Source organism: Asterias rubens, chromosome 1 (assembly GCF_902459465.1).
Source record: "Asterias rubens chromosome 1, eAstRub1.3, whole genome shotgun sequence".
Taxonomy (NCBI): Eukaryota; Metazoa; Echinodermata; class Asteroidea; order Forcipulatida; family Asteriidae; genus Asterias; species Asterias rubens.
Genome location: NC_047062.1, coordinates 11981205 through 12008530, shown reverse-complemented (window position 1 = coordinate 12008530; position 27326 = coordinate 11981205). Strand labels below are relative to the sequence as shown.

The 27326-nt window shown below is 37.5% G+C and overlaps 1 protein-coding gene across 6 annotated transcripts in view; it reads left to right on the top strand.

The window, feature by feature from the left end:
- LOC117300602 (vasodilator-stimulated phosphoprotein-like) overlaps positions 1–27326 on the top strand; it is a 71504-nt gene that overhangs the window by 6945 nt on the left and 37233 nt on the right. Inside the window, exons 1-3 of one of the 6 annotated variants that reach the window (XM_033784282.1) lie at positions 811–961; positions 20768–20933; positions 26697–26868. In XM_033784282.1, coding sequence (XP_033640173.1) covers positions 858–961; positions 20768–20933; positions 26697–26868 — 442 coding nt within the window. In that variant the 5' untranslated portion in view covers positions 811–857. Of the gene's footprint in view, positions 1–810; positions 962–5563; positions 5988–13042; positions 13428–16594; positions 16681–20767; positions 20934–26696; positions 26869–27326 lie in introns of those variants that run through there. The other 5 variants (XM_033784266.1, XM_033784273.1, XM_033784307.1 and 2 more) reach the window with 5 other exon arrangements.

The window sequence follows — 27326 nt, the reverse complement described above, 5'->3', positions numbered from 1 at the left end:
ATATAGACTCAGTTGTTCATACATTAAGCTGCATGTACGTCACTTTACGTCACTTTATTCAGTACTCAGTTCATCGTACATGCTACAGTACGTTTATTGCTGCAGATGCCTTGGGCATTCAAAACTATTGTATGATCTCTTTGCCATTGAGTAATATTCTTTGATTATGTATGGATGATTCATACAATTGTTGTTAATGAATCAAACTGACAGTGTAAGGTATGACAGTACAAGTGTACTTGTCTACTCATTACTACTTCTGTATGATGTACGGACAATGTATAAATGTACTTTGAATGCAAATTACAAGATAATTTAAGGTTTTTCGATTACATGTAAATAGCATGTACGAGTGATAATATTATTTTGTACATCTTAAAATAATGGGAATTGCATAAATAAGTGAAAAAGTCACGTATGCCTGTAGTATGAAACGAAGTAAGACAGATTGTGATCTGCAAATTGTTTGTGTAGCCACAAAGTTCCTGTACTTCAAGTGCACTTAACATTATTATCACCCTCTCTCAAAATTAACAATTATTTGTAGAGGAAAAAGTCTTGTGTTTCGGTCCACAGCAATACCGTTATTATACTTTTTGTGTTAGAAATTGCCGTTTATCCGATCAAAGAACTAATGGAATGTGGTTCATGTTTTGAAGGACCTGTGGTATTTACAGAAAGAGAGAGGTTGTGAAAATGTGAAGTGTGTAAAATGCAAAGTAGTAAGTTCCAAACAGAATTGAAATACAAGTCGCAAGTTTCGCTTTCAGAAATACTGTGTTTCATTATCAGAGGGTGCAATCTTTAGTAGGGTCGCTTTGAGTAGATTTTAGATTCTTCTTGAGTTGGTCGGCATAATGGAGGAACAGGGGACACTATGGATTGAGAACCCGCTCCGGCCAGTACAGCACAATAATAGAATGTCTGTAAGGGTAGTGAGGGGAAAGACTTTGTCTAACAGGTAAGGGTCTGCTTTCTTGCTTGGCGCTTTTAAGCTGTCGATGCCCTTTATGCTGGCAGAAGGTTTAAAAGGTGAAATATGCCTCTCTGTTTTTTTTAACTGGTCAATTATTTAAATTTTATTTAAATTGTAATAAATAGTAATAAACAGTGAATGATTTCCCTTGTATAGCAGAGCAAAATGCTATGCAAAATGTATCAGTTGCTAGTCAGAAATCACTATTTGTTACTCAATAATAGCATTCACTGCGCACAAAATCTGTTCCGTCTGAATACTTTGCTATCCAAAATTGCTGGATGAAATTGTTCCCTGATAAATATCAGGTTTGTCCACAGTCTTTGAGGTAGCAGGTAAACAAATATTTAAGTATAAAATAAAAAGCTTAGCAGTCTGGTCACCTTAATGTAGTTGAACTACATGTATGGCGAGGTCTTTTCCTCCAGCGTCCATGGTCCAACAAGGAAGTTGGTGTTAAAAAAGAAAAAAAATGAAAGCTTTGTGCATGCAGTAAGTTGCATGAAATCACATCTGGTTGTTTCCTGGCTGCAATGCAGTAGTGGTTGATAAACTAAGCAAAACATTATCAGCAATTCTTCTGTCTTTTTTAACAATATTTGAAGTGCATGCATAAGACAGCGTTGAGTATTGAGTCCACAAAGTATTGTTGGTTGGATTACTTGGTAAACAGTAGGAGTCCAGTATGCAGTCTGGTGGGTATTGTCAACATTGGTTCCATGAGTTGGCCTTCATATTAATGGTTAATGATTAATTGTACCAAGGCATTAGGATAAGTGCATGCAACCCTCCAAACTTTCTGATCTTTGAGCTGCTATACCAACAACTTTTGGGGCACTGTCATGTACCAAACAGACTCTATTTCAACAGACAAATCAATTTATTACGAATGTGTAAAAGTCATTAACTTGTACCAATTGGTTATACCTCGGTAACAAACTGTAAAGTTTGATTGGTGCCATTTTCCCCCTCGGGTGCAAAACCCATGGACCCAGTCACAGCGTGCAACAATTGTATAGTGTTTCCAGCATGTATTGAATCTATGTCAGTGCAAAAAGTGTTTGTTTCCCGTTTTAAAAATACACAGAGATTTCCTTACAATTAATGAAAATACAAAAACAAAACATCGTACCCTTACTCGCTGACTCTAACTCAGTGAAAAATGTTTTTAATTCCCTTTTGAAAATAAAAAAAAATTACATTTTAGAAAGTTCCTTATTTAATTATTGTACACTCATTATCGACTCTCCTGTGACATTTGTTTGTTTTAAAACAAGGCAAGGCGGTTTAGTAAGTGAAATTTCACCACTACTTTACTTCTGGGAGCGACATGGTATTTTTCAGTTGCTCCCTGTGCCCTGTCTGGTATTCCAACATCGGCCAGTATCTCGATCTGAATGAAGCAAATATGAGCTACAGGTATTTCACCATCTGTGTTTGATGACAGTATTTGGTTCCAGCTATTTGAACCGGTACTGGATGAATAGTATGCGCCTTTTCATCATGGCTTACTCTTTTTGGCTTCATTACCCTTTCACACAGAGCTTGTGTCAATAGGAAATGAATCCGCTGCATTCTTTTGTGTACGTTCATGAATTAGAACAACAGCTCATGATTGTGTGTGTTTGCAAAATGAACTTGAGAAGAGCTATCAATGTCTACTTTATACCTAAATACTTCAATACTTCATGGAGGCAATAGAGAGAGTTGTCCCCATTCACTTTTCATTGCCTTGGTGCCCTTTGAAGTGTGCCAGTAGGAATTTCTTTGATGCCTACCATGAAAAAACTGCCTAACATTACATTATACGGCCTGTTTGAGGCAGTAGCTGCTAGATTGTAAACACATATACATGTAGGCCTACCTTACAAATTGTATAAAATAATGCAAGTTTGCCCCAAACATGAAACAATTCTGCAAGTTGGCCCCAAACAAAGCTAAGGCAACTCTGTGGTAAGGGGCTCCAAGAAGAAAATAACTTGGGGGAGGAGCTGAAGGTACATGTAGGAATTGATATTCCTCTTAAAGACAGTGGACACAATATTGGTAAGTGTCAAAGACCAGTCTTCTCACTTGGTGTATCTCAACATATGCATAAAAATTACAAACCTGTGAAAATTTGAGCTCAATTGGTCGTCGAAGCTGCGAGATATGAATGAAAAAAAAAACACCCTTGTCACACGAAGTTGTGTGCTTTCAGATGCTTGATTTCGAGACCTCAAATTCTAAACCTGAGGTCTCGAAATCAACCTTGTGGAAAATTATTTCTTTCTCGAAAACTACGTCACTTCGGAGGGAGCCGTTTCTCACAATGTTTTATACTATCAACCTCTCCCCATGACTCATTACCAAGTAAGTTTTTATGCCAATAATTATTTTGAGTAATTACCAATAGTGTCCACTGCCTTTAAAACAGTCTAAATGTAGATTGTAGGATGGAGTGAAACATTCACCGGGCAGGGAATTCGTAAGAGTTATGCAGTATGTGACCTTGTTGAAGAATATTGACGCTTTCTCCAGAAGATGCTCAGAGCATACTGATCGAAACATTAACTTGAAACCAACGGTTCTTTTCAGAAATTCAGAACCACCCCAACTCATTGAGAGATATTCATTACATGGTGTTACCGCAATTTTTCCATATATTATTACCGGTAATTTAAACACCCAAAACATGCATAATACATCACTGATGTAATTAAAGTACACATATAAAAACTCTGGATTGTCTGGATTGTCCAGCAAAGAGACATCAAAGGAACATCCAATGACTCCATAACATTGCAAACAAACAAAAATTGCAAACAAACAAATCTGACCACATCTCACCCTTCCTTCATCATCTCCTCTGGCTTCCCATATGAATGAAAGCACCCCTCACTGAACTTATCACCCATACCAGATCCGCTTTAGCTCAATACAATACAATAATATACACAATACAATACAATGGGTTTTTATATAGCGCCATTTCATTTAGACCACATCGCTTTAGACGAACAATAGCAATGCAGATAATACAACTAATGAACAATAAAGCAATAAACAGACACTAAGGAAAAAGATGTTTTTTAAGTGCTTTCTTGAAAATAGGCAGTGAAATTGAGGTGCGTATTGTGATGGGAAGATGGTTCCACAGTCCTGGAGTGGCTAAGGAAAATGATTTATATGCAGTGGATTGAAGAGATTTTCTGCTTAGTTTATTTTCAGCAAGACGAATTTTGTCTGATGCTGAGCGAAGCCCAGCCCTGATTTGAATGTGAAAAGAAAAACAAGATGAAAGATATGATGGTGCAAGTCCATTTAAGTATTTATACACATGCACCAATATTTTGAATTGAATGCGCTCTTTCACCAGGAGCCAATGTAGCTTTTTGAGAAAAGGAGTTGCATGATCATGTTTAGAAGCACAAAATATAAGTTTGGCAGCCCAATTCTGAAGATGTTGAAGTCTATTAATTTGAGTTGAATTTCAGATACCAGGATTCTCACAAAACCCTCAACAAGATCTATGACCCAATTTCATGGCTCTGCCAACTACGAATTATGTGCTTACGATCACCATTCTTCGCTTAGGTGCGAGCACCGAACATCTGCACTAGCCGTGTAAGCGAACAATGGCCAGTAACGTGGAGAACGCACGCGCACAAGCAACATTCCCGGCTTACCCTTGAAACACATTGTACGCCTCACGTAAGCGCGATATTCCCTGCTTCCGTAAGTGCAAATTCTTTGCTTACGGTAAGCAGAGCAATGAAATTTGGCCTAGGTTGTCTTCTTCTGCCATTATGGAAGGTTTCAATGCAGCCTTTCAAATCCAATCCTTCAATGTCATTTCACTTACTGAATTCAAATAATCAGACTTATTTTTCCAGACTTGTTGTTATGTTTCAACTTAATGATCTTTTGGTAGAATTATTATAATTTTTATAACCTTTTGTGTATGAATGGTAGGATTATTGTTATAATGATGTTCATTGAGTTGCATTAAGAAGGTGGTTTATATTTCCCTTTTTTCAATTTGTACAGTACATGTGTCTGGTTTCTTATAATGATGATCACGCCACGGAGATGGTGTTGTTAACGCCCCCTTGCCCCTAGTGTTGTTGTAATGAAACAACCTGCTCCATCTAATTTTCATCATCCTGCTATCAACTGCCGAAAATCCAAACAGGAAAAATTTCCAATTAACAGTTGATCAGAGCAGATATGTTTCAGGTGTTAGCCACTAGGACGTAATCAGTTCTGAAATCCCGAGACCCTTTTCCTGGCTGCCCAAAATGTAATTATGCACACTCCCTCCCCGAGGGTCTTTTCGCAGACACAGGGCACTCCCATTTTAGGGGTTTATTCTTGGCGGGCAGCGCGCTGGCGGGCACACTAAAGGTTGATCCTCCTCTGTATGACAAATACAGGAAGTGTATCTTCTCACTGCGGTTTTTATCGCGATATCTTGTCGGGTTTTCATCTGGAACGTTTCTCGGAAGTTTGTCGGACAGTTCTAAAATACCAGTCCCACAATTGGGATCATAGTACAATAATGTGAGGAAGTTTGCTGATGCGGTCTAACCTGATTTTGTACACTCGAACGGGCTAGTTCTTTTTGTCGGCATGGGACGTTCTGCAGATGACTGACTGTTTCAGTTGCCTTAAAGGATGTTAATAATTAGAAGAGTTGTTACAAGTCACTGGCTTCAGGAGAGAGGCCTACATTTAACATGTCCGCGTGGAACACTGAAATTACACTTGAGGTAAGTCTCGGTTGGCGTGCCGGTAGCGGTGATGGCAGATCGCGTCAACTTGTGAATCATGTCAGTGGTCTTAGCGGACGAGCGACGTTGCACCGTTCACCACCCGTCGTGCCCCCTCGACAGCGGATGCTCAAACCCCCGGACCTACCCCTGCCGGAGATACCAAAATGCAAGTCAGTGGAGGAGGATAAATACTTGTCACCATACTTGTCAGCTACAAAACCCAATAACTATGGGCGGGATCCAACAGAAACGCGACAGTGAGTATGAACACAGAGCTGCCGAGTGTTAACAAGCGGTACAGTGTAATTAAGTGCACTTTACATTGCACCAATGCGCGTACACTTGTTGTCTACATTACACATTTGAGCCTGCAAGCTGCATGTATATTATGTACACACAGTGAATTTCTAGATGTTTTGTGTACTTGTCAACGACCACGTTTGAAAAAGAAAAGCAACCAAACCACGTGTCTTTTTGTTTGATTTGTCTGTGAAAATCAAACTGAAAGTGATTTTCTTGCTTGATGTGGAGCAATGGTCAATATGAACCATACTCTAAAGCAGTAGTAGGTTTTATGTTTTTTAATTTCCAAGTATTTTTTTATCAATCTATGACCCTAGCTAACTAAAAATTATACATTTTTTACAAATTTGTTTGTTATTATTTTTTGACAAAGGTACAAAGTTGGATTAATTTACATGATTATTTTATTATTTGTTTTTCTTATTTTTTTATTTCCTCATAAAAAATAAATATATTTTGCATACCGATCAAACTGCAATTAAATAAAAACTAAAAAGTTCTGAGTTTTCCAAGCAAATAAAAAAATGTTGAGACCCCAAAAAATGTTTTTCCTCTTCCTCAATGCCTTTCTCTTCCCAAGTACAAAATAAATATGAAGAATGTTTTGATTTCAAAAAAATATTGTGATATAGATTATAGCATACCGACAAGCACAACAAACGAATGTTTGTTTACAGTTTTTTATTTAGTCTTCCAAGTCAAAAACTCAACTGCATTAGTAATTGCCAAGAAATGTGTAACAGATCCATTGCCAATTGAGCCAATAGCCAAAATACAAAATATATACGCGAATAAAAACATTCTTGTATTCAGGGTCTTTATACAATAGGAAAACCTGAAAATCGACATCAATTAAAACTTAAATGTGGTAAAAAGTGTAGCAGCTTTGGATAGTATTTAATAAATTTTGAGAAACATTCCGTTTTGAAGATCCCAATATTTGAATATAAATATAGAAACATTTCTGGTATTGTTTCTAAGATTATGTGTATTCCTAGGGATTAGGCTATTCTTCCTGCATGGACATATTCAGTCCGGATTTTCAGCAATATATCTCAAAATTGCGACCACATTGTGAAATCAAATTTTCATGATTGTATATCTACACACTATGTAAGATTAAATCACAGGCCTCGATAAAGAGAACGACAATGAGAATGTTAACAATGCACGCGCCTGATTGGTTGAAAGAGCGTGGGCATATTCTGCGTAGAACATTTTAACCAATATAATGCGTTCTCTTTGCGTCGTGATCGTTTTCGTTGTTGCTGCAGTGTGACTTGGCCTTAGAATTAGATTGCATCATAAACATTTATCTTCCAGTACGCGCTAATCTACCAATCAGAAGCTCGAACTACTAGGGGGATAAAAACATATATGCTACGACCTCTGTTTTATATCCTGCTTCCTCTGTTTTTATAACACAGTGCGTGTTGTGAAATGTCATTTTGTCACGCTCGGTATACGGACAGTGCAAAAATTACATTCTAAACTTTGTGCGCGTGAAATAACGCTCTAAAAATTTAAATTTTGCGCCTTGCAAGTGAGACTGGAAGATAAATTTGTTATCACGCGCGCGCTGCGTCCTATATCCAACTCGGCCTTCGGCCTTGTTGGATGTGGGATGCAGAAGCGCTATATTTTTTCGGATTCCACTCGCGCTTGTGTGATAACTTATAATACCAGTACAGAAATTTAGTTTCCATTGGCACATAGCTAGCGTGTGTGTTTTACCAATTCAGCCAACATTAAGAAAGCCCCTTCCCATTAATAAGGCTGTTTAAGAAATTATGAATAAAACAAAAAAGGAAATCAGAATTTTGTCCTAAAAGTGTCTGTTCAAGGTCAGCATTATGAATTATTTCCCATTGTTATTTCTTTATTATTAATTTTGTTTTCATAAGGGATCATGGATTACATACAAGGGCAAAATACAGTGTTTTGGTTTCACTTTAGTGTCTGAATGTATATCTCTGTACTGCGTCCTTAGTAATTTGTATATATATGTTCCTCAATGAAAGGGAAAGTATAGGTTTGGTAGTCACTCTTAAAATTAATGACAAATAAAATTATACTTCTTAGTTACAAGTATTCGGTAGTAAAAAATGCATTTTGAGTAAATTATTTGTCTGTTTTCCCCCCATCAAATTTGAATCCGAGAAGTAATACTGGCATTAACATCTCTCAGATGTTGATGTACAATAGGTTAAAACACAAATAATAATCTTTATCCCCGATGCAAACATCTTTTGAAACAAAACCTATACCAGCACACCAATAATCCATTTAAAGTTCCACAGGTTATGTTCATTGAAGAGCTTTTTTTATAGATGTTACCCTTCCATAATTTACAAACATAAAATTGAATTGGGCTGTTATCATATCAAAACGCGAAGCAGTTGTTTGGAAGTAAATCAATCACCGTTTTCTATTGGGTTCTTTCCCTCGAAGTACGAAATGTTTTTTTCCGGGCATTTGCGCCAGATTTTGTGTCTACTCACAACTTGGGCAGCTGCTGCTTTGCGCTGTTATTGCATCATTCTGCACCATCAGGTCTGCATCCAAGCAGACCAAATACTGTACACAAATCTTATTTGTGGAGAAGATGACTGCGGCATCATCCTATATGTACGCAGGGTTACGTTGGGTTACGTAAGGTTACACACACACTGAGGGAAAGGTCCCCTTAGGGCATTGATTCATCGTGCCTAGATGGATGGATTTAAGTCGATGGACGCTAGTCTGTCGGGCAGCATGTTTTTTTCTTTTTTAGGGTTTTGTGAGATAGTTCAATTTTCTTGATGCATCTGTCTTAGTTCAATTTTCTTGATGCATCTGTCTTATTTTTTCAATTAAAAGGGGAGGGTATACCTACTGTAGCTTGGTAACTACATGTATTGCAAAAATGAATGACCATAAAAACATATGTACTTGTACTTGCTCAGCTGTTCATAGTGTATAACATTTTGAGAAACAATTCCCTTCAAAGGAATGTGGCTTTAGGAAGAGGAATACATTTCTACTCGGATTGTATATTCAAGTTTCTTCCAGTGTGGACATAATCGCTCCATATTTTTATCTCTAAAACGCTACCACCTTTAGCAATGAATTTTTCACAGGTTAGTTTTATTGCATGAGATTTAGATGGTTCCATAAACCATGCATAAACCAAAGGTATACTTTACCTTTATGATACATACACCCGTATATGTACATCATCATTATTTGTGTTTTTATTTTGTTGGTGGGAAAGAGTGGAAAAATGTAACAAGCTAACAAGTGACCTTGTTTTTTTTTAAACGCTTGTAGATAATTTTTTGGAAATCCAGCTACTTATTAGTCAACAATATTCAGTGAAACTGTTTGAAAAAAATGAGATTCTTCCTCAATCACGTACTCAAGTGTCTCAACACAGAGATTTTAAAACTTGCCTTCTTTTATGAATAATGGGCTACACTGTAGGCTATAATGCAAAACTACATTGTGCGGTGTTATTTTTAGCTAGGGGCTGAACTTGTTTCAAGGATTCTTTTCATATAGTGGGGTTAAGCCCCACAATGTTTTTAAAAAAGATTAAAGAAAAGGGACAATGGAAAACCAATGGAAAAGGTACACAATGATGTTCTGCTAAGAAATGTCTGTGAAGTTTGAATGAACTGTAAAGGTTAACCCTTGGAGGTACATGTACTTACTACCTCCATGGTTATACCAACTCATCAAACTAGGGGTGCGTTCCACTCGCGCAAACGTTGCCAACAGTTGCGCACGTTCGCCAACAATTTCAAGTGGAACGAGTTGTGTGCTGCCACTGTTGGCGAACATTGGCAACTTTAGGCAAACATACTTCTGAGGTGTTGGCGAGTGGTTTTTAAAATGGCGGAAAGCATACAGTATTATTTCTTTGTCACAAACATAATTACATTGTATTTTCGGTGATTTATAATGAAGATTTAAAGTAACAAAGTTCATTAGTTGAAGAAATGATGTAGAAAAGAGGATTACATACAGCAAAAACTAAAAAAATTACTACGTACGGTGCGTGCCATCTTCCTTTCAGGGCGTCGCCATATTGACATCGCGTAATGCGCACCAATCGTTCCAAAGATTAAAAACGTTTGCGTGAACAGTTGCGAGTCGTTTGCGCGAGTGGAACGCACCCCAGGATTTACAAAATCAGTGTCAGCATGGGGATTGGGGGAAGTCCCTATGAAGGCCACATTGCTACATGTACATTAAGCATGTAGATGTACATTGTTGTAGGCCTACAGTGTCCAGTACATGTACGTATGCAAATGTACAATGTATGTACCATGGTTGTAGAAGTATTTTTTACCTACATGAACACCTTATATATAAAGTTTATTGTAATGTTCTTCATGTCTGCTGTAGTGTAAAAACATGTACATTGAGGATGGGGGGGTGTGTACTAGTCTTTTCAGTGAAAGGATCTTTGATTTACCGAATTAGTTGCCCATGCTAAAGTAGCCTTTCCCCTGTGAATTGCATTTCCTGTGGACCGAAATTAAATATCCTTCCATTCGTTCAAACTAGGACAGGTTGTTCATGATGGTTAACTAATAAGGCATGGGTTTGTATCGGTACAGAGTCGTGTTGTTTTTTCATATTGACCTTTCATCACAGTATTTCACCGTGAAACTGACAATTCATCAATATGAAATGTTTAGTACGTAGGCCCCCCCCCCATAGTATTAATATTAATACTTTACACTTGTACACTGTACCTCACTTCAAGGGTTCAGATACTTTTTAACACATAACACAATGTCCACAAATTTATATTAAACTTACTCGGTTTGAAGATAATGGTGGTAGAAAGCTTCCCTTAAAATATTTCATGCTGAGGTGCTGTAGTTTAAAACAGTGAGTAAAACAGTGTCTCAAAAATAATTTTTGTCTACACATCCGAGTAAAGGCCAAGTCACACTGAAGCGATAACAAAACTGATAACGATCACAACTCAAAGAGAACACATTCTATTGGTTGAATTGCTCCACGCAGACTACGCACATGCTCATTCAACCAATAGAATGAAACTGTCCTTTCGCCGTGCTCGTTATCAATTTCTTAATCGCTGCAGTGTGACTCGATCTTCAGGGTAAAACCAAAATTAATATGCTTCATATAAAACTCAATACACTCTTGGTACAACCCTCAGTATTAATGGTTTTATAAGGAAGTTCAGGATCATATATTGTACAAATGTCATGTAAAGTCTGGTTTAATGTATTTCTTAACATAGCTCCATGACTGTACCATGAGACTAAAGGCCAAGTCACACTGCAGCAATAATGAAAACGATAACGATAACGACACAAAGAAAACGCATTCTATTGGTTGAATTGCTGCTCGCGTACAACGCCCATGCACATTCAACCAATCGAGGGAGTACATTGTTAATGTTATCGTATTCTTTCTCGTTATTGTTATGGTTATCGAGGCCTGTGAGACCGGTCCTAATTTGTCCTAATTTTTCTCTCTCTCCTCAAGCACCATGAGCGCCTTCCTGAGGCGGATACCGGCGCTCTATTAAGTGTTCTTTATTATTATTCAGAGTAATTCCTTCAACCAGGATTGCACAATAAACGAGTACCCAGGTTGTCGTCCTATAGTGTATTAGGCCAGGAATTTCATATGAGAGAAGGGCAACTTGGCCATTTTCATTGTACAAAGGGCACTTCACTTGTGTAATTCCAGGCCTGGTGTTGAAAACATTGGACACTATTGACAATGTTAAAGACCAATCTTCTCACTTGCTGTATCTCATCAGTATGCATAAAATAACAAACCTGTGAAAATTTGAGCTGAATCAGTCATCACAGTTGCGAGATAATAATAAAGAAAAAACACCCTTGTCACACAAAGTTGTGTGCTTTCAGATGCTTGATTTCAAGACCTCAAATTCTAAATCTGAAGTCTGGAAATCAAATTCGTTGAAGATTACTTCTTTCTCGAAAACTACGTCACTTCAGAGGGAGCCGTTTCTCATAATGTTTTAAATACCCTCAATCTCTCCCCATTACTTATTACCAAGTAAGGTTTTATGCTAATAATTATTTTGAGTAATTTCCAATAGTGTCCACTGCCTCTAAATAACATTATGTAATGTTAAACACCATAGTTGTCTTTAATAATAGTGGATGGTGTATTTGTTTAATAGACATTGTTTGCTTTTATCATATTTACAGTTTGATTGGTGTTTTTAGGGTGTTTCTCTTCCTGGTTTGATAATCGAATTTACATATGTACTTACTGTGCTAAGTTTAATTGATTACACAGTTTTAAGGAAACTACACTATTGGAAAAAAGTACCAATAGTGTACACTGATCAGTACCAACAGTGTACAATTTGTTTTCAAAGACCAGTCTTTCCACTTGGTGTATCTCAGTATGCACAGAATAACAAACCTGTGAAAATTTGAGCTCTATTGGTCGTCAAAGTTGCGAGATAATAATGGAAGAAAAAACACCCTTGTCACAAAACACCCTTGCAGTTGTGTGCTTTCAGATGCTTGATTTTGGGACCTCAAAATCTAATTCTGAGGTCACAAAATCAAATTCAATTATTCTAGTGAAAAATTACTTCTTTCTTGAAAACTACGTTAATTACTTCAGAGGGAGCCGTTTCTCACAATGTTTTATACTTCCAACAGCTCTCCATTGCTTGTTACCAATTAAGTTTTTATTCTAACAATTTTTTTTGAGTAATCACCAATAGGTTCCATTGCCTTTAAAATACTAAAAAAATAATATAATGTATCCTTGCCCTCGAGGCCCTATACATTCTACGCAATGTGTACATTGTACCTCATTGGTTATTATATCTTAATAAGAGCGATATACACGGTTTGTATTATGGAGAGATGGTTCATACGGACGTGTATAACATGAAACGACGTATCACATACTTTATCAGTAGAGTCATACAGTATCTAATCAATGTACCATGTATGTCTGATGTGTATGACTAAACACCGGTGTATCGGTGTATCACACGGCACTAGTTTGAATCACAGCTGTGTTAATTGTACAGTGATTCTCGAGTCCACACTCCTTTTACCCAGCAATCAATAATCAACAAATACAACCCAGTCCTTGGGTCAGCTGTGTGGAATTACAGCTCTATTGATACATGTATCATAGCAGTGTGACGAGACGGGCACACCGGTAGTCTGTCACACGCCTGAATAACGTGTGTGGAGGTACAGTTTGTATGAGTTGACTGTACATTGTACGATTGTGACTGGTTTATACATGCGTTGGACAGTTCAGTGTGACAGTCGAGAGTGACAGCCAAGAGTGGAGTGGTTTGCATCTATCCATATATTTTTTACTCCACTCTTGATAGAGTCTGGACATTATAAGACTACAATGAGGTAAGTGTCTGAGTCACAGATACTTGTAACTGTATATTATACACAGAACACACTACATGTAGGCAATGGACGAGTTGTGTAGCTAAACAACTTGCCACACAGTAAATTATAACATTTTAAAATAATGAATTGTTATGATGTTAACTTGCAGTTATCCGATAATTTGTTTTTAGTAAAGACTCAATTCTTGTTTGCAATTTTAGATGCATGTTTACGGAATGATGTAAAGTACAATGTATGTACATGTATAGGCCCCACAGGTTTATTTTATACTATGTACATGTACCACATCCTTTTTTGAAATATTATTTACATGGCTTTAAATGCATCTAGTTTTACTGGTATATGTATTAACACAATTTATTTTTGCTTAATAGGTTTGGAATTTAAAAAATCATATTGTGCCTACACCTTCAAATTCAAGTTAGCCTTATTACTTCACAGAAACTCAGGCTGTGTCCAAATTGGTGGCTACAGCTATGGTTACGGCTAGAATTACATTTCAATCATTGCATTGAAGTACATGTATGTCCTTGGCAGCACCCTTAGCAACAGCCATAGCCGCCTACTTGGAAGTGCTAACTCTGAGATAAATCAGACTTTTTAGTCTGGCCTGGAGACATAAAATGGGGTTCAATTGTCAGCTTCTGCAACCCCATTAGCCCTATAGGCCCTACTTCATTGATTCATGCATAATTTTTTTACTTCACTTTTTTTTAATGTATGTTTCTCTCTGAACAAATAATGGTTGAAGTAGAGCAGTCTAGCCCTTAGTCAGGAAAAGGAAGTTATGTGTCATAGGGACCTTGTAACCAAATCTCTCTGTTGTGACTACTGCTGGTGTCTTTCTATAGGAGTGATGACTAGGGCCCAATTTCATAGCTCTGCTTACCGTAATGGAAACAGGGAATTCTGTGCTTACACAAGCGTATTATACAAGTGAGCAGGGAGTTTGTTCATGTGCGCGTGCCGTGCTGCATACTCCATGTTACTACTAACTACAATGTAGGCATTCTTACACATGCTTACACATATGCTTACACAGCTTGCGCAGAAATTTGGCACTTGCACAGTAAGTGGAGAATGGTGATTGCAAGTGCATGAACTCGGCAGTAAGCAGAGCCATGAATAGGGTCTTCGGGTTCCATGGTGAATGGTTCAATAGGGAAACTGTGTCAAAATTCCCCAGGGCTCAGACGTACTCCAAATGTACTGGAGTGCGAAATATTGCCCAAACATTAGAGAATGTACAGGTGTGATCCATTCAACCACCTCCATGCCTATGGTTGTTGCCTGGTGCCTTGAATATCCCCTACAGATGTGCTTGTTACTACAGTATGGAGCATTGCCCTAACAAGAGCAGTATCAGTTATAGACATTGCGTATTCTGGCTGGTTTGTGCTTACTACGCTAGATTCCATTTCATAGCACTGCTAACATTAAGCACCAAAAAGGCATGCTTACATGTACCTTCTGGTGGTATACATGTATCTACTGTACTACATTGCAAATCCATGGTGACACGCAAGCTGGCCGCCTTATTTTCTTGCTAAACCTATGATGTACGCTTACTCTGAAAGCACATTTTTTTCTCTGATATACTTCACCACATTTGCTTCCCATTAAACAGTGCTAAATTAGTCTTTGAAAAATATATTAAATTGCTTGTAATATTATTACTATTATTGGTTCATTACAATACAAACAAACTATTTGTTGCTCAATGGCGGATTGGCATGAAATTTGTACAACACACCCTCAAAAAAAAAAAAAAAAAAAAAACCAACAACAGCAGTATAAAATGCAAAATTACCAAAAATAAATGCATTTAAAAATGGTTTTAAATAAACATTTAGATATCACAACAGGTGCACTGATTAGTGTGTGCATGTGCCAACATACAATAGTACATCATTCTCAATCATTCATGTATTAATAATTGCTGTTAAACCTACAGTAACTATATTTGAACACAAAAACTATTGTGTGCCCCAATGCTATTCCATCTAGATAACTGAGTGTGAAAAGAAAAAAAAAAAAATACAAAGTAACTCAACACCCACTATAATATAGTGTGAGTGTGCATGTTGTCTGACTGGTCACATTCCATGCATGTATTGGGTATGAGACATGTAGTCAGAGTTCAGACCTCAAGTGCTGTGGCTCTAATAATTAATCTTCTATCATTTGTTTCCTCATTAATACGTGTACACATGCAAAATTACTCCTTGTCAGCCTTAAAGGCACTGGGCAGTTGGACACTGTTGATTAATTACTCAAAATAAGTGTTAGCATAATAACTTACTGGGTATAGAGACCAATGAAAACCTGTCCCGTATATACTGTGGGTTTTAAAACACTCTTTGATAAACGGCTTGTGAAGTAACATAATTTGTGAGAAAGAGGTAATTTCTCCCTCAAATTCAAATATCTTTGAATGGTATATTAACAGGCCTGAAGTTCATTTTAGGCATCTGAAAGAACACAAATTTGTATGGTCAAATATTAATATTCACAGGTTTGTTATTTTATGCATTGGGATACACCAAGTGAGAATACTGGTTCTTGGCAATTACCAAATGTGTCCTATGCCTTTTAAACATCTCTCATGACATCTGTTTATTTAACCTGTCTGTAATTTGTGGTACAGAAATATTATTATAATCCATTGGGTGTTAATAGCAGGTTGAAGGATTTGTTTGTGGTTTTTGACAACTTACTCGGTTTGTCCCACAAGAAGTAACATAATAAGGTGTGGTGTTTTCACTGAATTACACTTTAGAGAGCAATGAATGTACATTCATTGTCAATGGGAGTGCCTTAAGTTCAAGAACTTTCTAAAAGAACACTTGTTATTGATCAATGGTTTTGTATTGTGGACCACGAAGGCCGTCCACTCATCAGAGAATGTTGACTTGGTATTAAATGGAAGGTTTTTGCTTGTGATTATTTCACACTTTTGATTGTTAGAAGTATGCTCATTTTAGAGAATTTGATGAGGAAAGAAATGAAGCTTAACGTATGTGTACAGAAACAACAACAAATTTGTTGGTTTATTTTTAAGAGTAGGATTTGAAACATTGTATCCTGGTGGGAGTACAGTCAGGTTAGGTTTGCATTATGTTAAAATAACTTTTGAGTAGTTGGTGGTTCGGAGAACTGGTGGTGGACTACTTAAATAAGTATGCTCTCTGAGTGTGATCGTCTCGATGCAAAACTCTGAAGGAACTTTTGAAGGGGCACCAAGGCCAAGGTAATAGAGGGCCATGTCCTGGCCTCCATTTAGTTTCAGGCATGCCGTTATTATTATTATTATTTTAAATTTTAAACAAATTATATTATTGATATCAGAGCGTTTACTACATTTATTACTCTACTCATTGGTAGGCTTGATACTTCATAGAGGTAATAGACACCGCCTTGGTGTCATTTAACATGCCCTCATATAGAGGTGAACTTTACTACATGGAAACATTGCCCTGCATGAACTACGTCTAAAGCCTGAAGGAGGGTAGTTTGCTCTATATTTTGTACACACAGACTTCCTGGATGTAAATGTTAAAGGCATTTTGCCCGTGTTTTTGATTTGTGATTAAAATTTGTGTTCCAGTTGATTGCTCTCTAAATCTAGGCACTAAACATTCCAGTACACACCACTTCTGAATTCAATATGCATGGTTTTGAAGTTGCATGCTCCGATGGACAGTTTAAAGAGTGCTTTGTGTACTTACTTTTCGACCTGACACACTTGTACTATTGTGGAAGATCTACCTCCAAGCCTGTTGTATGGCATCTTATAGGGTTTGGTACTTTTTGTACGACACAACAACAATGTCAACAGATTTCCATTAAAGGCAGTGGACACTTGGTAATTACTCAAAATAATTATTAGCATAAAACCTCACTTGGTAACGAGTAATGGGGAGAGGTTGATGGTATAAAACATTGTGAGAAACGGCTACCTCTGGAAGTGATAAAGTTTTTGAGAAAGAAGTAATTTGCCACGAATTTGATTTCAAGACCTCAGATTTAGAATTTGAGGTCCCAAAATCAAGCATCTGAAAGCACACAACTTCGTGTGACCATGGTGCGACACAGGTGTTTTTTCTTTCATTAATATCTCGCGACTTCGAGGACTGATTGAGCTCAAATTTTCACAGGTTTGTTATTTTATTCATATGTTGAGATACATCAACTGTGAAGACTAGTCTTTGACAATTACCAATAGTGTCCAGAGTCTGTAAACTTACACATTTCGAAGATAATGAATGATGGTAGAAAGATATTCTTAAAATATTACTTGCTGAGGTGAGGTTTAGCTTGGTAGGATTCGAACTCACAACCTTTTTGCAAGTCCTGCAGTCTAACGACATAACCACTTGGACTAAATGGCGTCTAATAGATGGCGTCTCAATTAATTAATTAATTGAATTGAATTAAAGGGTTTTTATTTTCCGTTTTGAACAAAAGGTTCCATCAACAATATGACTCACCATCCCAACATTGACTGTAACAATCACATTAATGGGGTCTTAATGCTGTATCACAGCCAATTTCCTGATCTAGATCTTGTACAAGAATAGATATTTATCAAGCTGCATTTTAAATGTTAAAGTCCATTAATAGAAAGAACTAATTGCTTAGTGAACTAGCATTTTATGCAGACCCACACGTATTGAACTTTTCTAGGCTAATTGCTAGCACCAGATGTCATGGCTTTGTTTATCCTAAATGTAACTGAAAACCTGCTTACTGAAGCAGAATGTGCAGTTATCAAAATTGTTTTTCACAAGTAAGCATGAAATTGTTGCACGTGTGCGAATGAATACTTCTTGTTTCTAAGCAATCTTTGCTTACACATACAGCAGATAAAAGTGCCAATTTACCCTGTAAGTGGAGTATCATGGTGTCTACAGAATATTGTGGTGAACAGTGCCATGACATTGGTCCCAGCATAATGCTGTTTTTGTAGAAATTGGTGCTTAGCACTTTATTTGGCTAAGCAAGGATTTATCAGGGAACCAGTCTCAAACAAAATACATTCAATACACGATATTCTGGTTAACCCTTTTCTGCTAAGCAAGATTTTTTAGTGCCAACAAGTTTTATTGTGCTTCTCAGCTGTAATTGAGCCTAATTTGTTGGTCAATCATCGCTTGTTTGTATAATTTGAAGGGAATATAAATGGTATTTTTATTATTCTACTAAGTGCGTTTCCTGGACGATTTTAAAATAAACAAACTGCATTTGATTGTTATGTCTGATGGCAGTTTTTATCAACTAATGTTTTTACCAAAATGCACTGATATACCCCTGGTGTTTATTATGATAAAGAAGTACATTTTTAGGTTGACTAAAGATTTTCCTGAAGCACTTGACCTATATAAAAAAAGAATTCATGAAGGGCTACACGTGTACACTAACACTATAGTCTGCAGAAAAAGAAACGCATAACCTTGTTTTTGTGTTTTGAAGCAGACTTCATAGTTGGGAATGGTTAGAATAGAATCTAGAGCAGCATCGCCATCAGAGTGTTATTAATGAAAACACAGTGGAATAAGATCCAGAATGTCCATGATGTTATTTTTAGCGTTGAGGTCTTATATTGTTCATGATATGCCACATGTTCCTTCCAGGTAGCTCTCTCGGGGGAGAATATTAGGCCCTTGGTAGAGACAAATAAACACAGGCTATGGAGCGCATCCACATTGTCTATCTCATTTCCACTATGGTGAATGATGCGATATGATATTGGTGTGTGTGTGTGGTTGATCTTCAGGATGATGACCAACATGATCTTAGGGAAGGAAACTGCCCGTGGGGTATTATGGGGGGTTTTAAGTTTCGGCATGACCGAGTTTTGGCAGACCTTGCGCAACGACGACTCAGAATCATCTGTGTTTTGATGATCCGCTCATCATTAAGAAGTACGCGTGAGGTTCATGAATTAAATGAATAGTTAGTCTTTAAGCTGTGTTTGCTCCAATAAGGAATCACTCTTGTTGGTTTCGTAGTCATTGTACTTAGAGGTGTGCGCAACATTGTTTGAAAATATAAATGTTCACAGTAAACAGCCAATTGACAACAGATAAATGCACCAATTGACAACAGATAAATTGAGTAACTTTTTTGTATTCGACAAACTCGGGCACTTTTTATTCATCATTGACACAGTTATTGTTAATTGAAATATAAATAACATTGATAAAACTTTCTATCCAATCAGCGGTTTTCAAGCTGTTGTTCATAAAATGTCTCCCACGATTGTGGCGATGCACGTGAAACAAGGTTGTTCCTTCGCACAATTGTTACTTTTTACTTTAGTATAGTTTTTGAGAAATGAGTAAAATGGTTGGTTTTGATCACTTGATCTTGAGTGTATTGTCCACAAACACATGTGAAAAATTGTGAGTGCCTTAGTCTTGTTTTGAGCAATTTTTAATTTTAACGTTTTAATAAGTAAAATAATTATGGTATTTATTTTCCACCATATTCTTGTGACGCTCCATTGATTGAGCAAGTCTGTCATTTAATGTACATGTTGGGTCAAAGTACTGGTCTTTAACATCTACCAAATGTTTCAGCTATACAGTCAAATAGCAGGCATTCCTTAGCCCCCTGATCTATGCCTAGCCTTGGGTAAAAGACATTACTCATACAGTGAGTGGGACAATAACGTGTCTTACATGGTACACTACCAATTATTTATATCAGCACCTGACCACATACACATCAGACCAGAGGTGTGAAAATAATAAAAAAACTGGTAAACAACAGAATGCTTTTGGGGTAGAGTTTTTAACGATTCATTTTTTTGTTTGTTAGAGTGTCATGGCCGAGTGGTTAAGAGCATCGAATTCAAGCTCTTGTGCTAAGTCACCAGAGTGTTGGTTCGAATCCCGATCGTGACACTTGTGTCCTTGAGCAAGATACTTTACTATAATTGCTTCTCTTCACCCATGGGTATAAACGGGTACCTGCGAGGGTAGATGTTGATATCGTGTATGAAAAGCCACCAGCGCCTTACAGGCAGCTCAGGGCTGTATACTCCCAAGGGAGCTCAGAAACATTTTAAAAAGTGATGTTATTGGCCCATGACCAGGGCACTAATGGTAAAACGCATTGATACGGTTATTGTAACATGCTCGCTATATTTATAAAAACTGAGTGATATTATTTAGTTATTAATTTTTCAAATGTTGATGTTTGTTTGTACATGTAGCTGCTTGGCATCTCTGAAAAACAATGTTTCACTGAAAGGTCTCCCCATAGTAATTAAGAAATAAATAAAAACAAATAAATTATTTTAACCAATATTTCTGCCTCCTTTATCCCCACAGTGTTGAGAAGTCCGTTTGTCAGGCGTCTGCCTCCGTGATGCTGTACGATGACAACATGAAGAAATGGGTGTCATCCGGGGCACCAGGGATGTCACGGGTACACATCTATCAACATACAGTCAACAATTCATTCCGTGTGGTGGGACGTCTCACAACGGACCAATCGGTAAGAAGTTCAATCCCATCGTTCAGTCACAAGCTTTCACATTGGAAATCTACAATTTATGTCAATTGTTGAATTGATTTCCCATTAGGGGGGTTGGGTTTCACTTGATTTTAATAGACTTTAATAAATAAAAATTTAAAAAACCTTAAAAGTTATACTTTTTATAGAAATAAACCGTACTTCGTGGATTAAAAAAAACAAATTGTAATGAGAGATCGCCTAATATTCTGAGGCCGGATGGCCGAGGGCTATTAACTGATTTGGGCTATTGGCCCAAATCAACTGTCACCATCCATGGGCATGGTGCTACATGTACTTACTCCTGGGGCAGAAACAGGGGTTCCCCCTAAACAGTCATACATGTATGATGTAGACATGGGTATCATCCACTGGGATCCTGTTGTTGTTGTTTTAATAAGGGAATCAATGTGTGGTGAAGAGGTTTTCAACTAGTGGTTTAATCCCAACGAGGCCTGGTTCATGATAATTTTACTGAGACGAAGTCAAGGTAAATTATCAAGAACCAGGCCTCAGCGGATTTAAACCACTAGTTGAAAACACACTTTGATTCCCATTCATAAATACCTTTTCGGTCAAAAAACATCAACACTTTTTGGTCAAAAAGTAAAATAAATGCAAAAAATATAATTATGTAATGATTTCTTTCAACACAACACCCCTCCAGCTATGAAATGGTAAGGCCCTTGGGATCAACAACTCCTTAGGAATGAAGAAACTGTCTTTTATAAGCATACATGGTGCAAGCTCACGTGTCACGCCCATGTTTCAACACTTTTTACTGGTCATAAACAAAGGTTTATACACCCCCACGTGACGCGCTCTCCACCAATAAGAATAGCGAAACTGTCTGAGGTATTTATTAATAAAAATTGTTAGTGTACCCAAGATTGTGGCTGCACTGTTTATAATAACTCAACTCAGTGCTTGCATTTAAATTGAGAAAATAAATGAACCTTAATATTTGCAGTATGTAATTTCTAAAAATAATGAAGTGCAATTAACACAACACAAAATATAATTCAAAGGGAGATAAACAGCGACAGTTATACAGAAAACAGGATTCCATCTTCTTGTTTTGATGTCCTAAAATGGTGCTCTGTGTAGCTGCTGGTTGTGTTTGGCCCATGGGTATGATTAAAATGTGGGGAAGATTCTTGTATTCAGGCCTCTCTGTCCATCACAGTCTGGCTCTCAGGACTCTGATTGAGGAGATTCTAATATAACTAAACACACTCAGCCCCTCTGATGGGCGCTTGAACATTCTTAACTAGAATATCCGTCGCTAGAACCGGCTAGAACAGAGAGAGCACAAACATGTTTTCAAAACGTGTTTTTGATGTACATTATGTATTATATTGGCAGGCCTGTTACTTCGAGGCGATTGATTCCATGCCCCCTGGTCATTGCCTTGGTGCCCTTGAAATGCTCCAGTAGAAATTCACAATTCCCTTTTTTACTAAAGTGAAAATGCCTTGGTGCCCTTTTCTTTCATGTATCATACTTGCAGACAATACTTGAACCTGGTTTTGGGGTTTCTTTGTTAATTACATGTTTTGTTTTTTGGCTTTCCCTTTGTTTTGTTTCTCGAAAAATGTCTTAAACCAGGATACAAATGTTAACTGACTAGTTTAATCAAACATCAGTAGCATGTGGGATGTGCCAGAACATTACATTCCAGAGATTGTTCATTCACAAGACGACGGCTTATTTTTTTTGTAAGAAATACCAGTATAAATCATTGCTTTAAAAGCAGTTATCAAATTGAAATTGAAGGTCGCAAGAATCTCACTTTCGCAGAGAAAATTTATGGCCGAGGTATAAATTATAAACGAAGCCGAGTGGAGCCGCATCAAATCCTATACAAGAACTTCAACCCATAGAGGGATTTCCCGTTATCTGGAACGATTTTAGCGAGTAGCTCTTTTACTTGGCTAGGGATAATTACGCTGAACATCTTGGGTTACTGACCAGTGATCTCGTCATGTCATGGAGACAGGGAGACAACCAAAATTGCTGCAGCAAATCTTATGTGGCTCCAGTCATCGGCGATGAGTGAAATGAGATGACAAATGGTGGAGTCCGTCAGACGTCAAAAGTGAACATTTGCCCTCGCCCCTAGTGCTCTCTCTTTCTCTCCCTCTCTATCTTTCCCCCTTCCAGATTTGTTACCAAGAGAATGTGGATGACAACAATCGTTAAATTTTTTTTAATTTTGTTTTTAATTTGTTTTTTGTTTTTTTTTTTGGGGGGGGGGGGTTCTTTTTTAAATTGAATTTCCAAAATGACTGCTTTAATGTGTACATGGCTCAGCCATGTGTAAGTGTTGGCATTGTGCACTGCTGATGAAGTGGTACACATATTGTACATTGTACAATATAATACATGTCATGTATATAATACATGTATATGTATATATACATTAATATATACATTATGTCATTACAAGTATAATGTACATGTATATAAGGTACATGTCATTACATGTATATAAGGTACATGTCATTACATGTATATAAGGTACATGTACAGATTTACAGACATGTACCTTATATACATGTACACTAGAATAAGCACTACTCTGCCTTTTGTCTGGATTACACTGCTGTGTTTACATCATCATGCAATTTTAACATCTCTCATATCGTTGCGGTACCCGCTGCCAAAACTGCCTCTAGCTACCGGGCAACCTTGATAGTCTAGATGGTAAGACACTGCTCTAGAATTGCAAGGGTCGTGGGTTGGAATCCCACCCGAGTAACATGCCTGTGATAGTTTTTTCACAGGACTCTGGGAAAGTACTGAGTATACAGTGCTAACACACATCGGTGTATGGGTAAAAACCAAAATTAATATCATGCTTTAACTTAAATGGTCAATGACTTGTTGGATTGGTTGCAGCGTCCATACGAAACAATAAAAATATGTCAAATACTTTTCATGTTGAATTCATGTTGAATAATTATACAACATCATACGTACAAAACATACATTAGTTGCATGGCACCAGCCTAAGTGTGGGTTCTTTACCTTCTTGTAAGTCTAAAATAGACCTTTGCACCATCTAGAGCGCGTAGGCCATGTACTCACATGATGTATAAAATGACCTTTATAGTTCAATGGACATGACTTTGCATAACACCGATACTGTATACACTGTTACAGGGTAATAGATGAATTGTACTTTTAAGACACTGAACACCATTGTCAAAGACCAGTCTTCTCACTTGTGTATCTCAACAAATGCATTATAATATAACAAACCTGTGAAAATTTGAGCTCAATTGGTCGTCAAATGTGAGAGATAATAATGAAAGAAAAAAAAACCTTGTCACCTGAAGTTGTGTGCTTTCAGATGCTTGATTTTGGAACCTCCAATTCAAATTTTCGTGGTTAATGACTTCTTTCTTGAAAACTACGTTACTTCAGAGGGAGCCGTTTCTCATAATGTTTTATACTATCAACAGCTCCCCATTCCTCGTTACCAAGTAAAGTTTTATGCTAATCAATATTGTTGAGTAATTACCAATAGTGTCCACTGCCTTACAGACTCACATTGTAGTTACGTTGTCCGAATCTGAGTTTGCAAACTGTCAATGGTTCATGTACTATTTTGACGGTCCCCTTTCCTTATCAAGGTGATTCCTACACAGCAACTCCTCTAGAGTCTCATGTAATAGTACAAGTATCTGGGGCAAATTTAACAGCGATGCTTTACGGTTTAGCAAGTTTACATGCAAACTAAAATGTACAGCAGAATCATTTGCTTAGGCGTAGGATGATTTCACAGACTAGCAATAAAATTGAGTTAGGCTGCCAGCTTGTGCGTTCACTATGGAGTTGCATTGATATACGTCATTCAAGTTCAAACAGTAATCACCGGAAGGATTAGCATGCCTTTTTGTGGGCTTAATGTAAGCAGCAACTATCAAATGGAATCCTGCGCAGTAAGCACAAAATCAGCCATTAAGCCAGATGAAATTATGCCCTGGGCCCAATTTCATAAGCACAAAGAATGCTAAGCACAGAATAGTATTGAATAGCAAATTTAGGTTACCAGCCTCATTTACGTTAAAGGAACACGTTGCCTTGGATTGGTCGAGTTGGTCTTTGAAAAGCGTTCTGTAACCGTTTGTTGTAAAATGTATATGGTTAGAAAGACATTGTGAAAGTAGAATACAATGATCTACGCAAATATTCCTCGAAATTGCGTGGTTTTCTTTTTACCCTGTCTACTAACACGGTCGGCCATTTATGGGAGTCAAAATTTTGACTCCCACAAATGGCCGACCGTGATAGTTCGCGACGTAAAAGGAAAACCGTGCAATTTCGAGTGATACTTGTGTGGATCATTATATTCTACTTTTAAAACATCTTTCTAACCATATGCATTTCATAACAAACGGTTTCAAACAGTTTTAATTGACCAACTTGTCCGATCCAAGGCAACTTGTTCCTTTAAGTTTGCATTGTTGTGGCTGGTGCCCAACTCAATTTTGGCTTAGGAAATGAATTTGTCACGCAGTGTTTACTGATTTAAAACTGCTTGATGAAATTAGGCCCTGGTCCTTACTCAGTCAAATACTCCATTTCAGTTCAGTCTGGCTTTTTTGCTGAGGAGTTCCCCTTCCTTGCTTAGCATGAAATACATTCCTTGATAAAAACAGGATAACCAAGCAAATTTCCTTTGTTTCATATTGCTTGTTACTGGTATTTGTTTGCTTATCCTGAAAATCACATGGAAATTTCTGTTTTTATCAAGGTGAACATTGAATGCCAAGCAAATTTTTGTGCTAAGCAGCTCTATGAGATTAGGCCCAGGTCTTCCTGTAAAAATTTGCTTTGCATGAAATACATTCCTTGATAAAAACAGGATAACCAACCAAATCCCCTACTTTTATCCCCTTTTACCCCCTGCCCCTGAAACTTGGAAATTCCGTCACTTGAGAAAAATTAATAACCACCCAACATGGCACACAAGTACTTGCAGTGACTGCATACTATGAGGTTTTTAAATAAGTAATAGCACCATCAGTGTGGAGAGGAAACAACTGAGTGCTCTCCAATGTGAATGACTCAACAAATTGTGTTAAACTCATCAATGTTTACAAGGTGACCGACTGTCTATTGTGTCAACTTGTCTCTAGTTAGCATGAGCCAAAGTCCTCTCTGACGTCTAGCTATAGAGGGCGCTCTGCTATCACTGACTATAGGTGAACCACACTAAATAAACTGCCATAAAATGCTAAATATTTAAACGTACTCAAAAAATATTCAAAGTCTCTCAGCCTCTTGAAAACCAATCAGATATATTTTCCGACGGCGTAACTTCAGATTTCTTTCCAAATTTATAGGTCAGCAGTTTGGAATATTGGCTAATTACCTAGAAGAAAAAAAAAACACCCCATGAAAATGTGCCTTTTCCCAAACCAACTTGCTGCCAGTTTCCATGAATTTTTGCCTATTTAGTGCGATGCATCCACACATCCACAAGGGTGCACGGCACTAAGTAAACTCCCATAGTAACCTTTGCTAAGTGCTAAATACTCAAAAATACTATCAAAAGTTCTTGTTGCTAAGTGCTAAATATTCAAAAATACTATCAAAAGTTCTAACCAAACATTCTTGTTGATTGCCATTAGTTTTAAGAGTGATTACCAAACGTATGTACCTTCCCTTTAATATCAAATCTGATCATATCAGAAGTTCTGTTTACAATGTCTTAATTGTCATTACTACCTCCAGGTTGTCATTAACTGTGCCATCTTGAAGGGGCTGAAGTACAACCAAGCAACAGCCACATTCCACCAATGGCGTGACAGTAGGCAGGTCTACGGGCTCAACTTCCAAGGTGTAGAAGACGCTGAAGGGTTCGCCTCGTCCATGATGAAAGCACTGGACTTACTATCGTCACAAGGTAATACATTTTTATTTATTTTATATTTTATTATTTTACACATTCAACAACTTGCGGTGACCCCAATGCGGCGCAAAATAATCCCCTGCACCAGCCACACAATCCAGGAGAAGTGGACTGTTGTTGCGTCAATGGGCAGTTGCATACGACGATTGATGATGATATCCAACAGCAGAATTAGCATCAATAATAGGATGGGAAACAAGAAAAAATGCTCAGTTTGATTACACATCCAACTAACTGCGGCGACCCCAAAGCGGGTAAACCCAAGCAATCAGGTAGGACTTAGACCCTAATCCACATCCAAGACACCGGTCTGAGGGTGGATTCGAACTAGGGTCCACATAAGGTGAAAGGCGGGAAAAGAAACCACTGAGCCAACCTGATCCCCTGAGTTAACCCTGGTTCATACTTCCTGCGAATGCGAAGCGAATTTTTCTACGTGATTTTGACGTCTC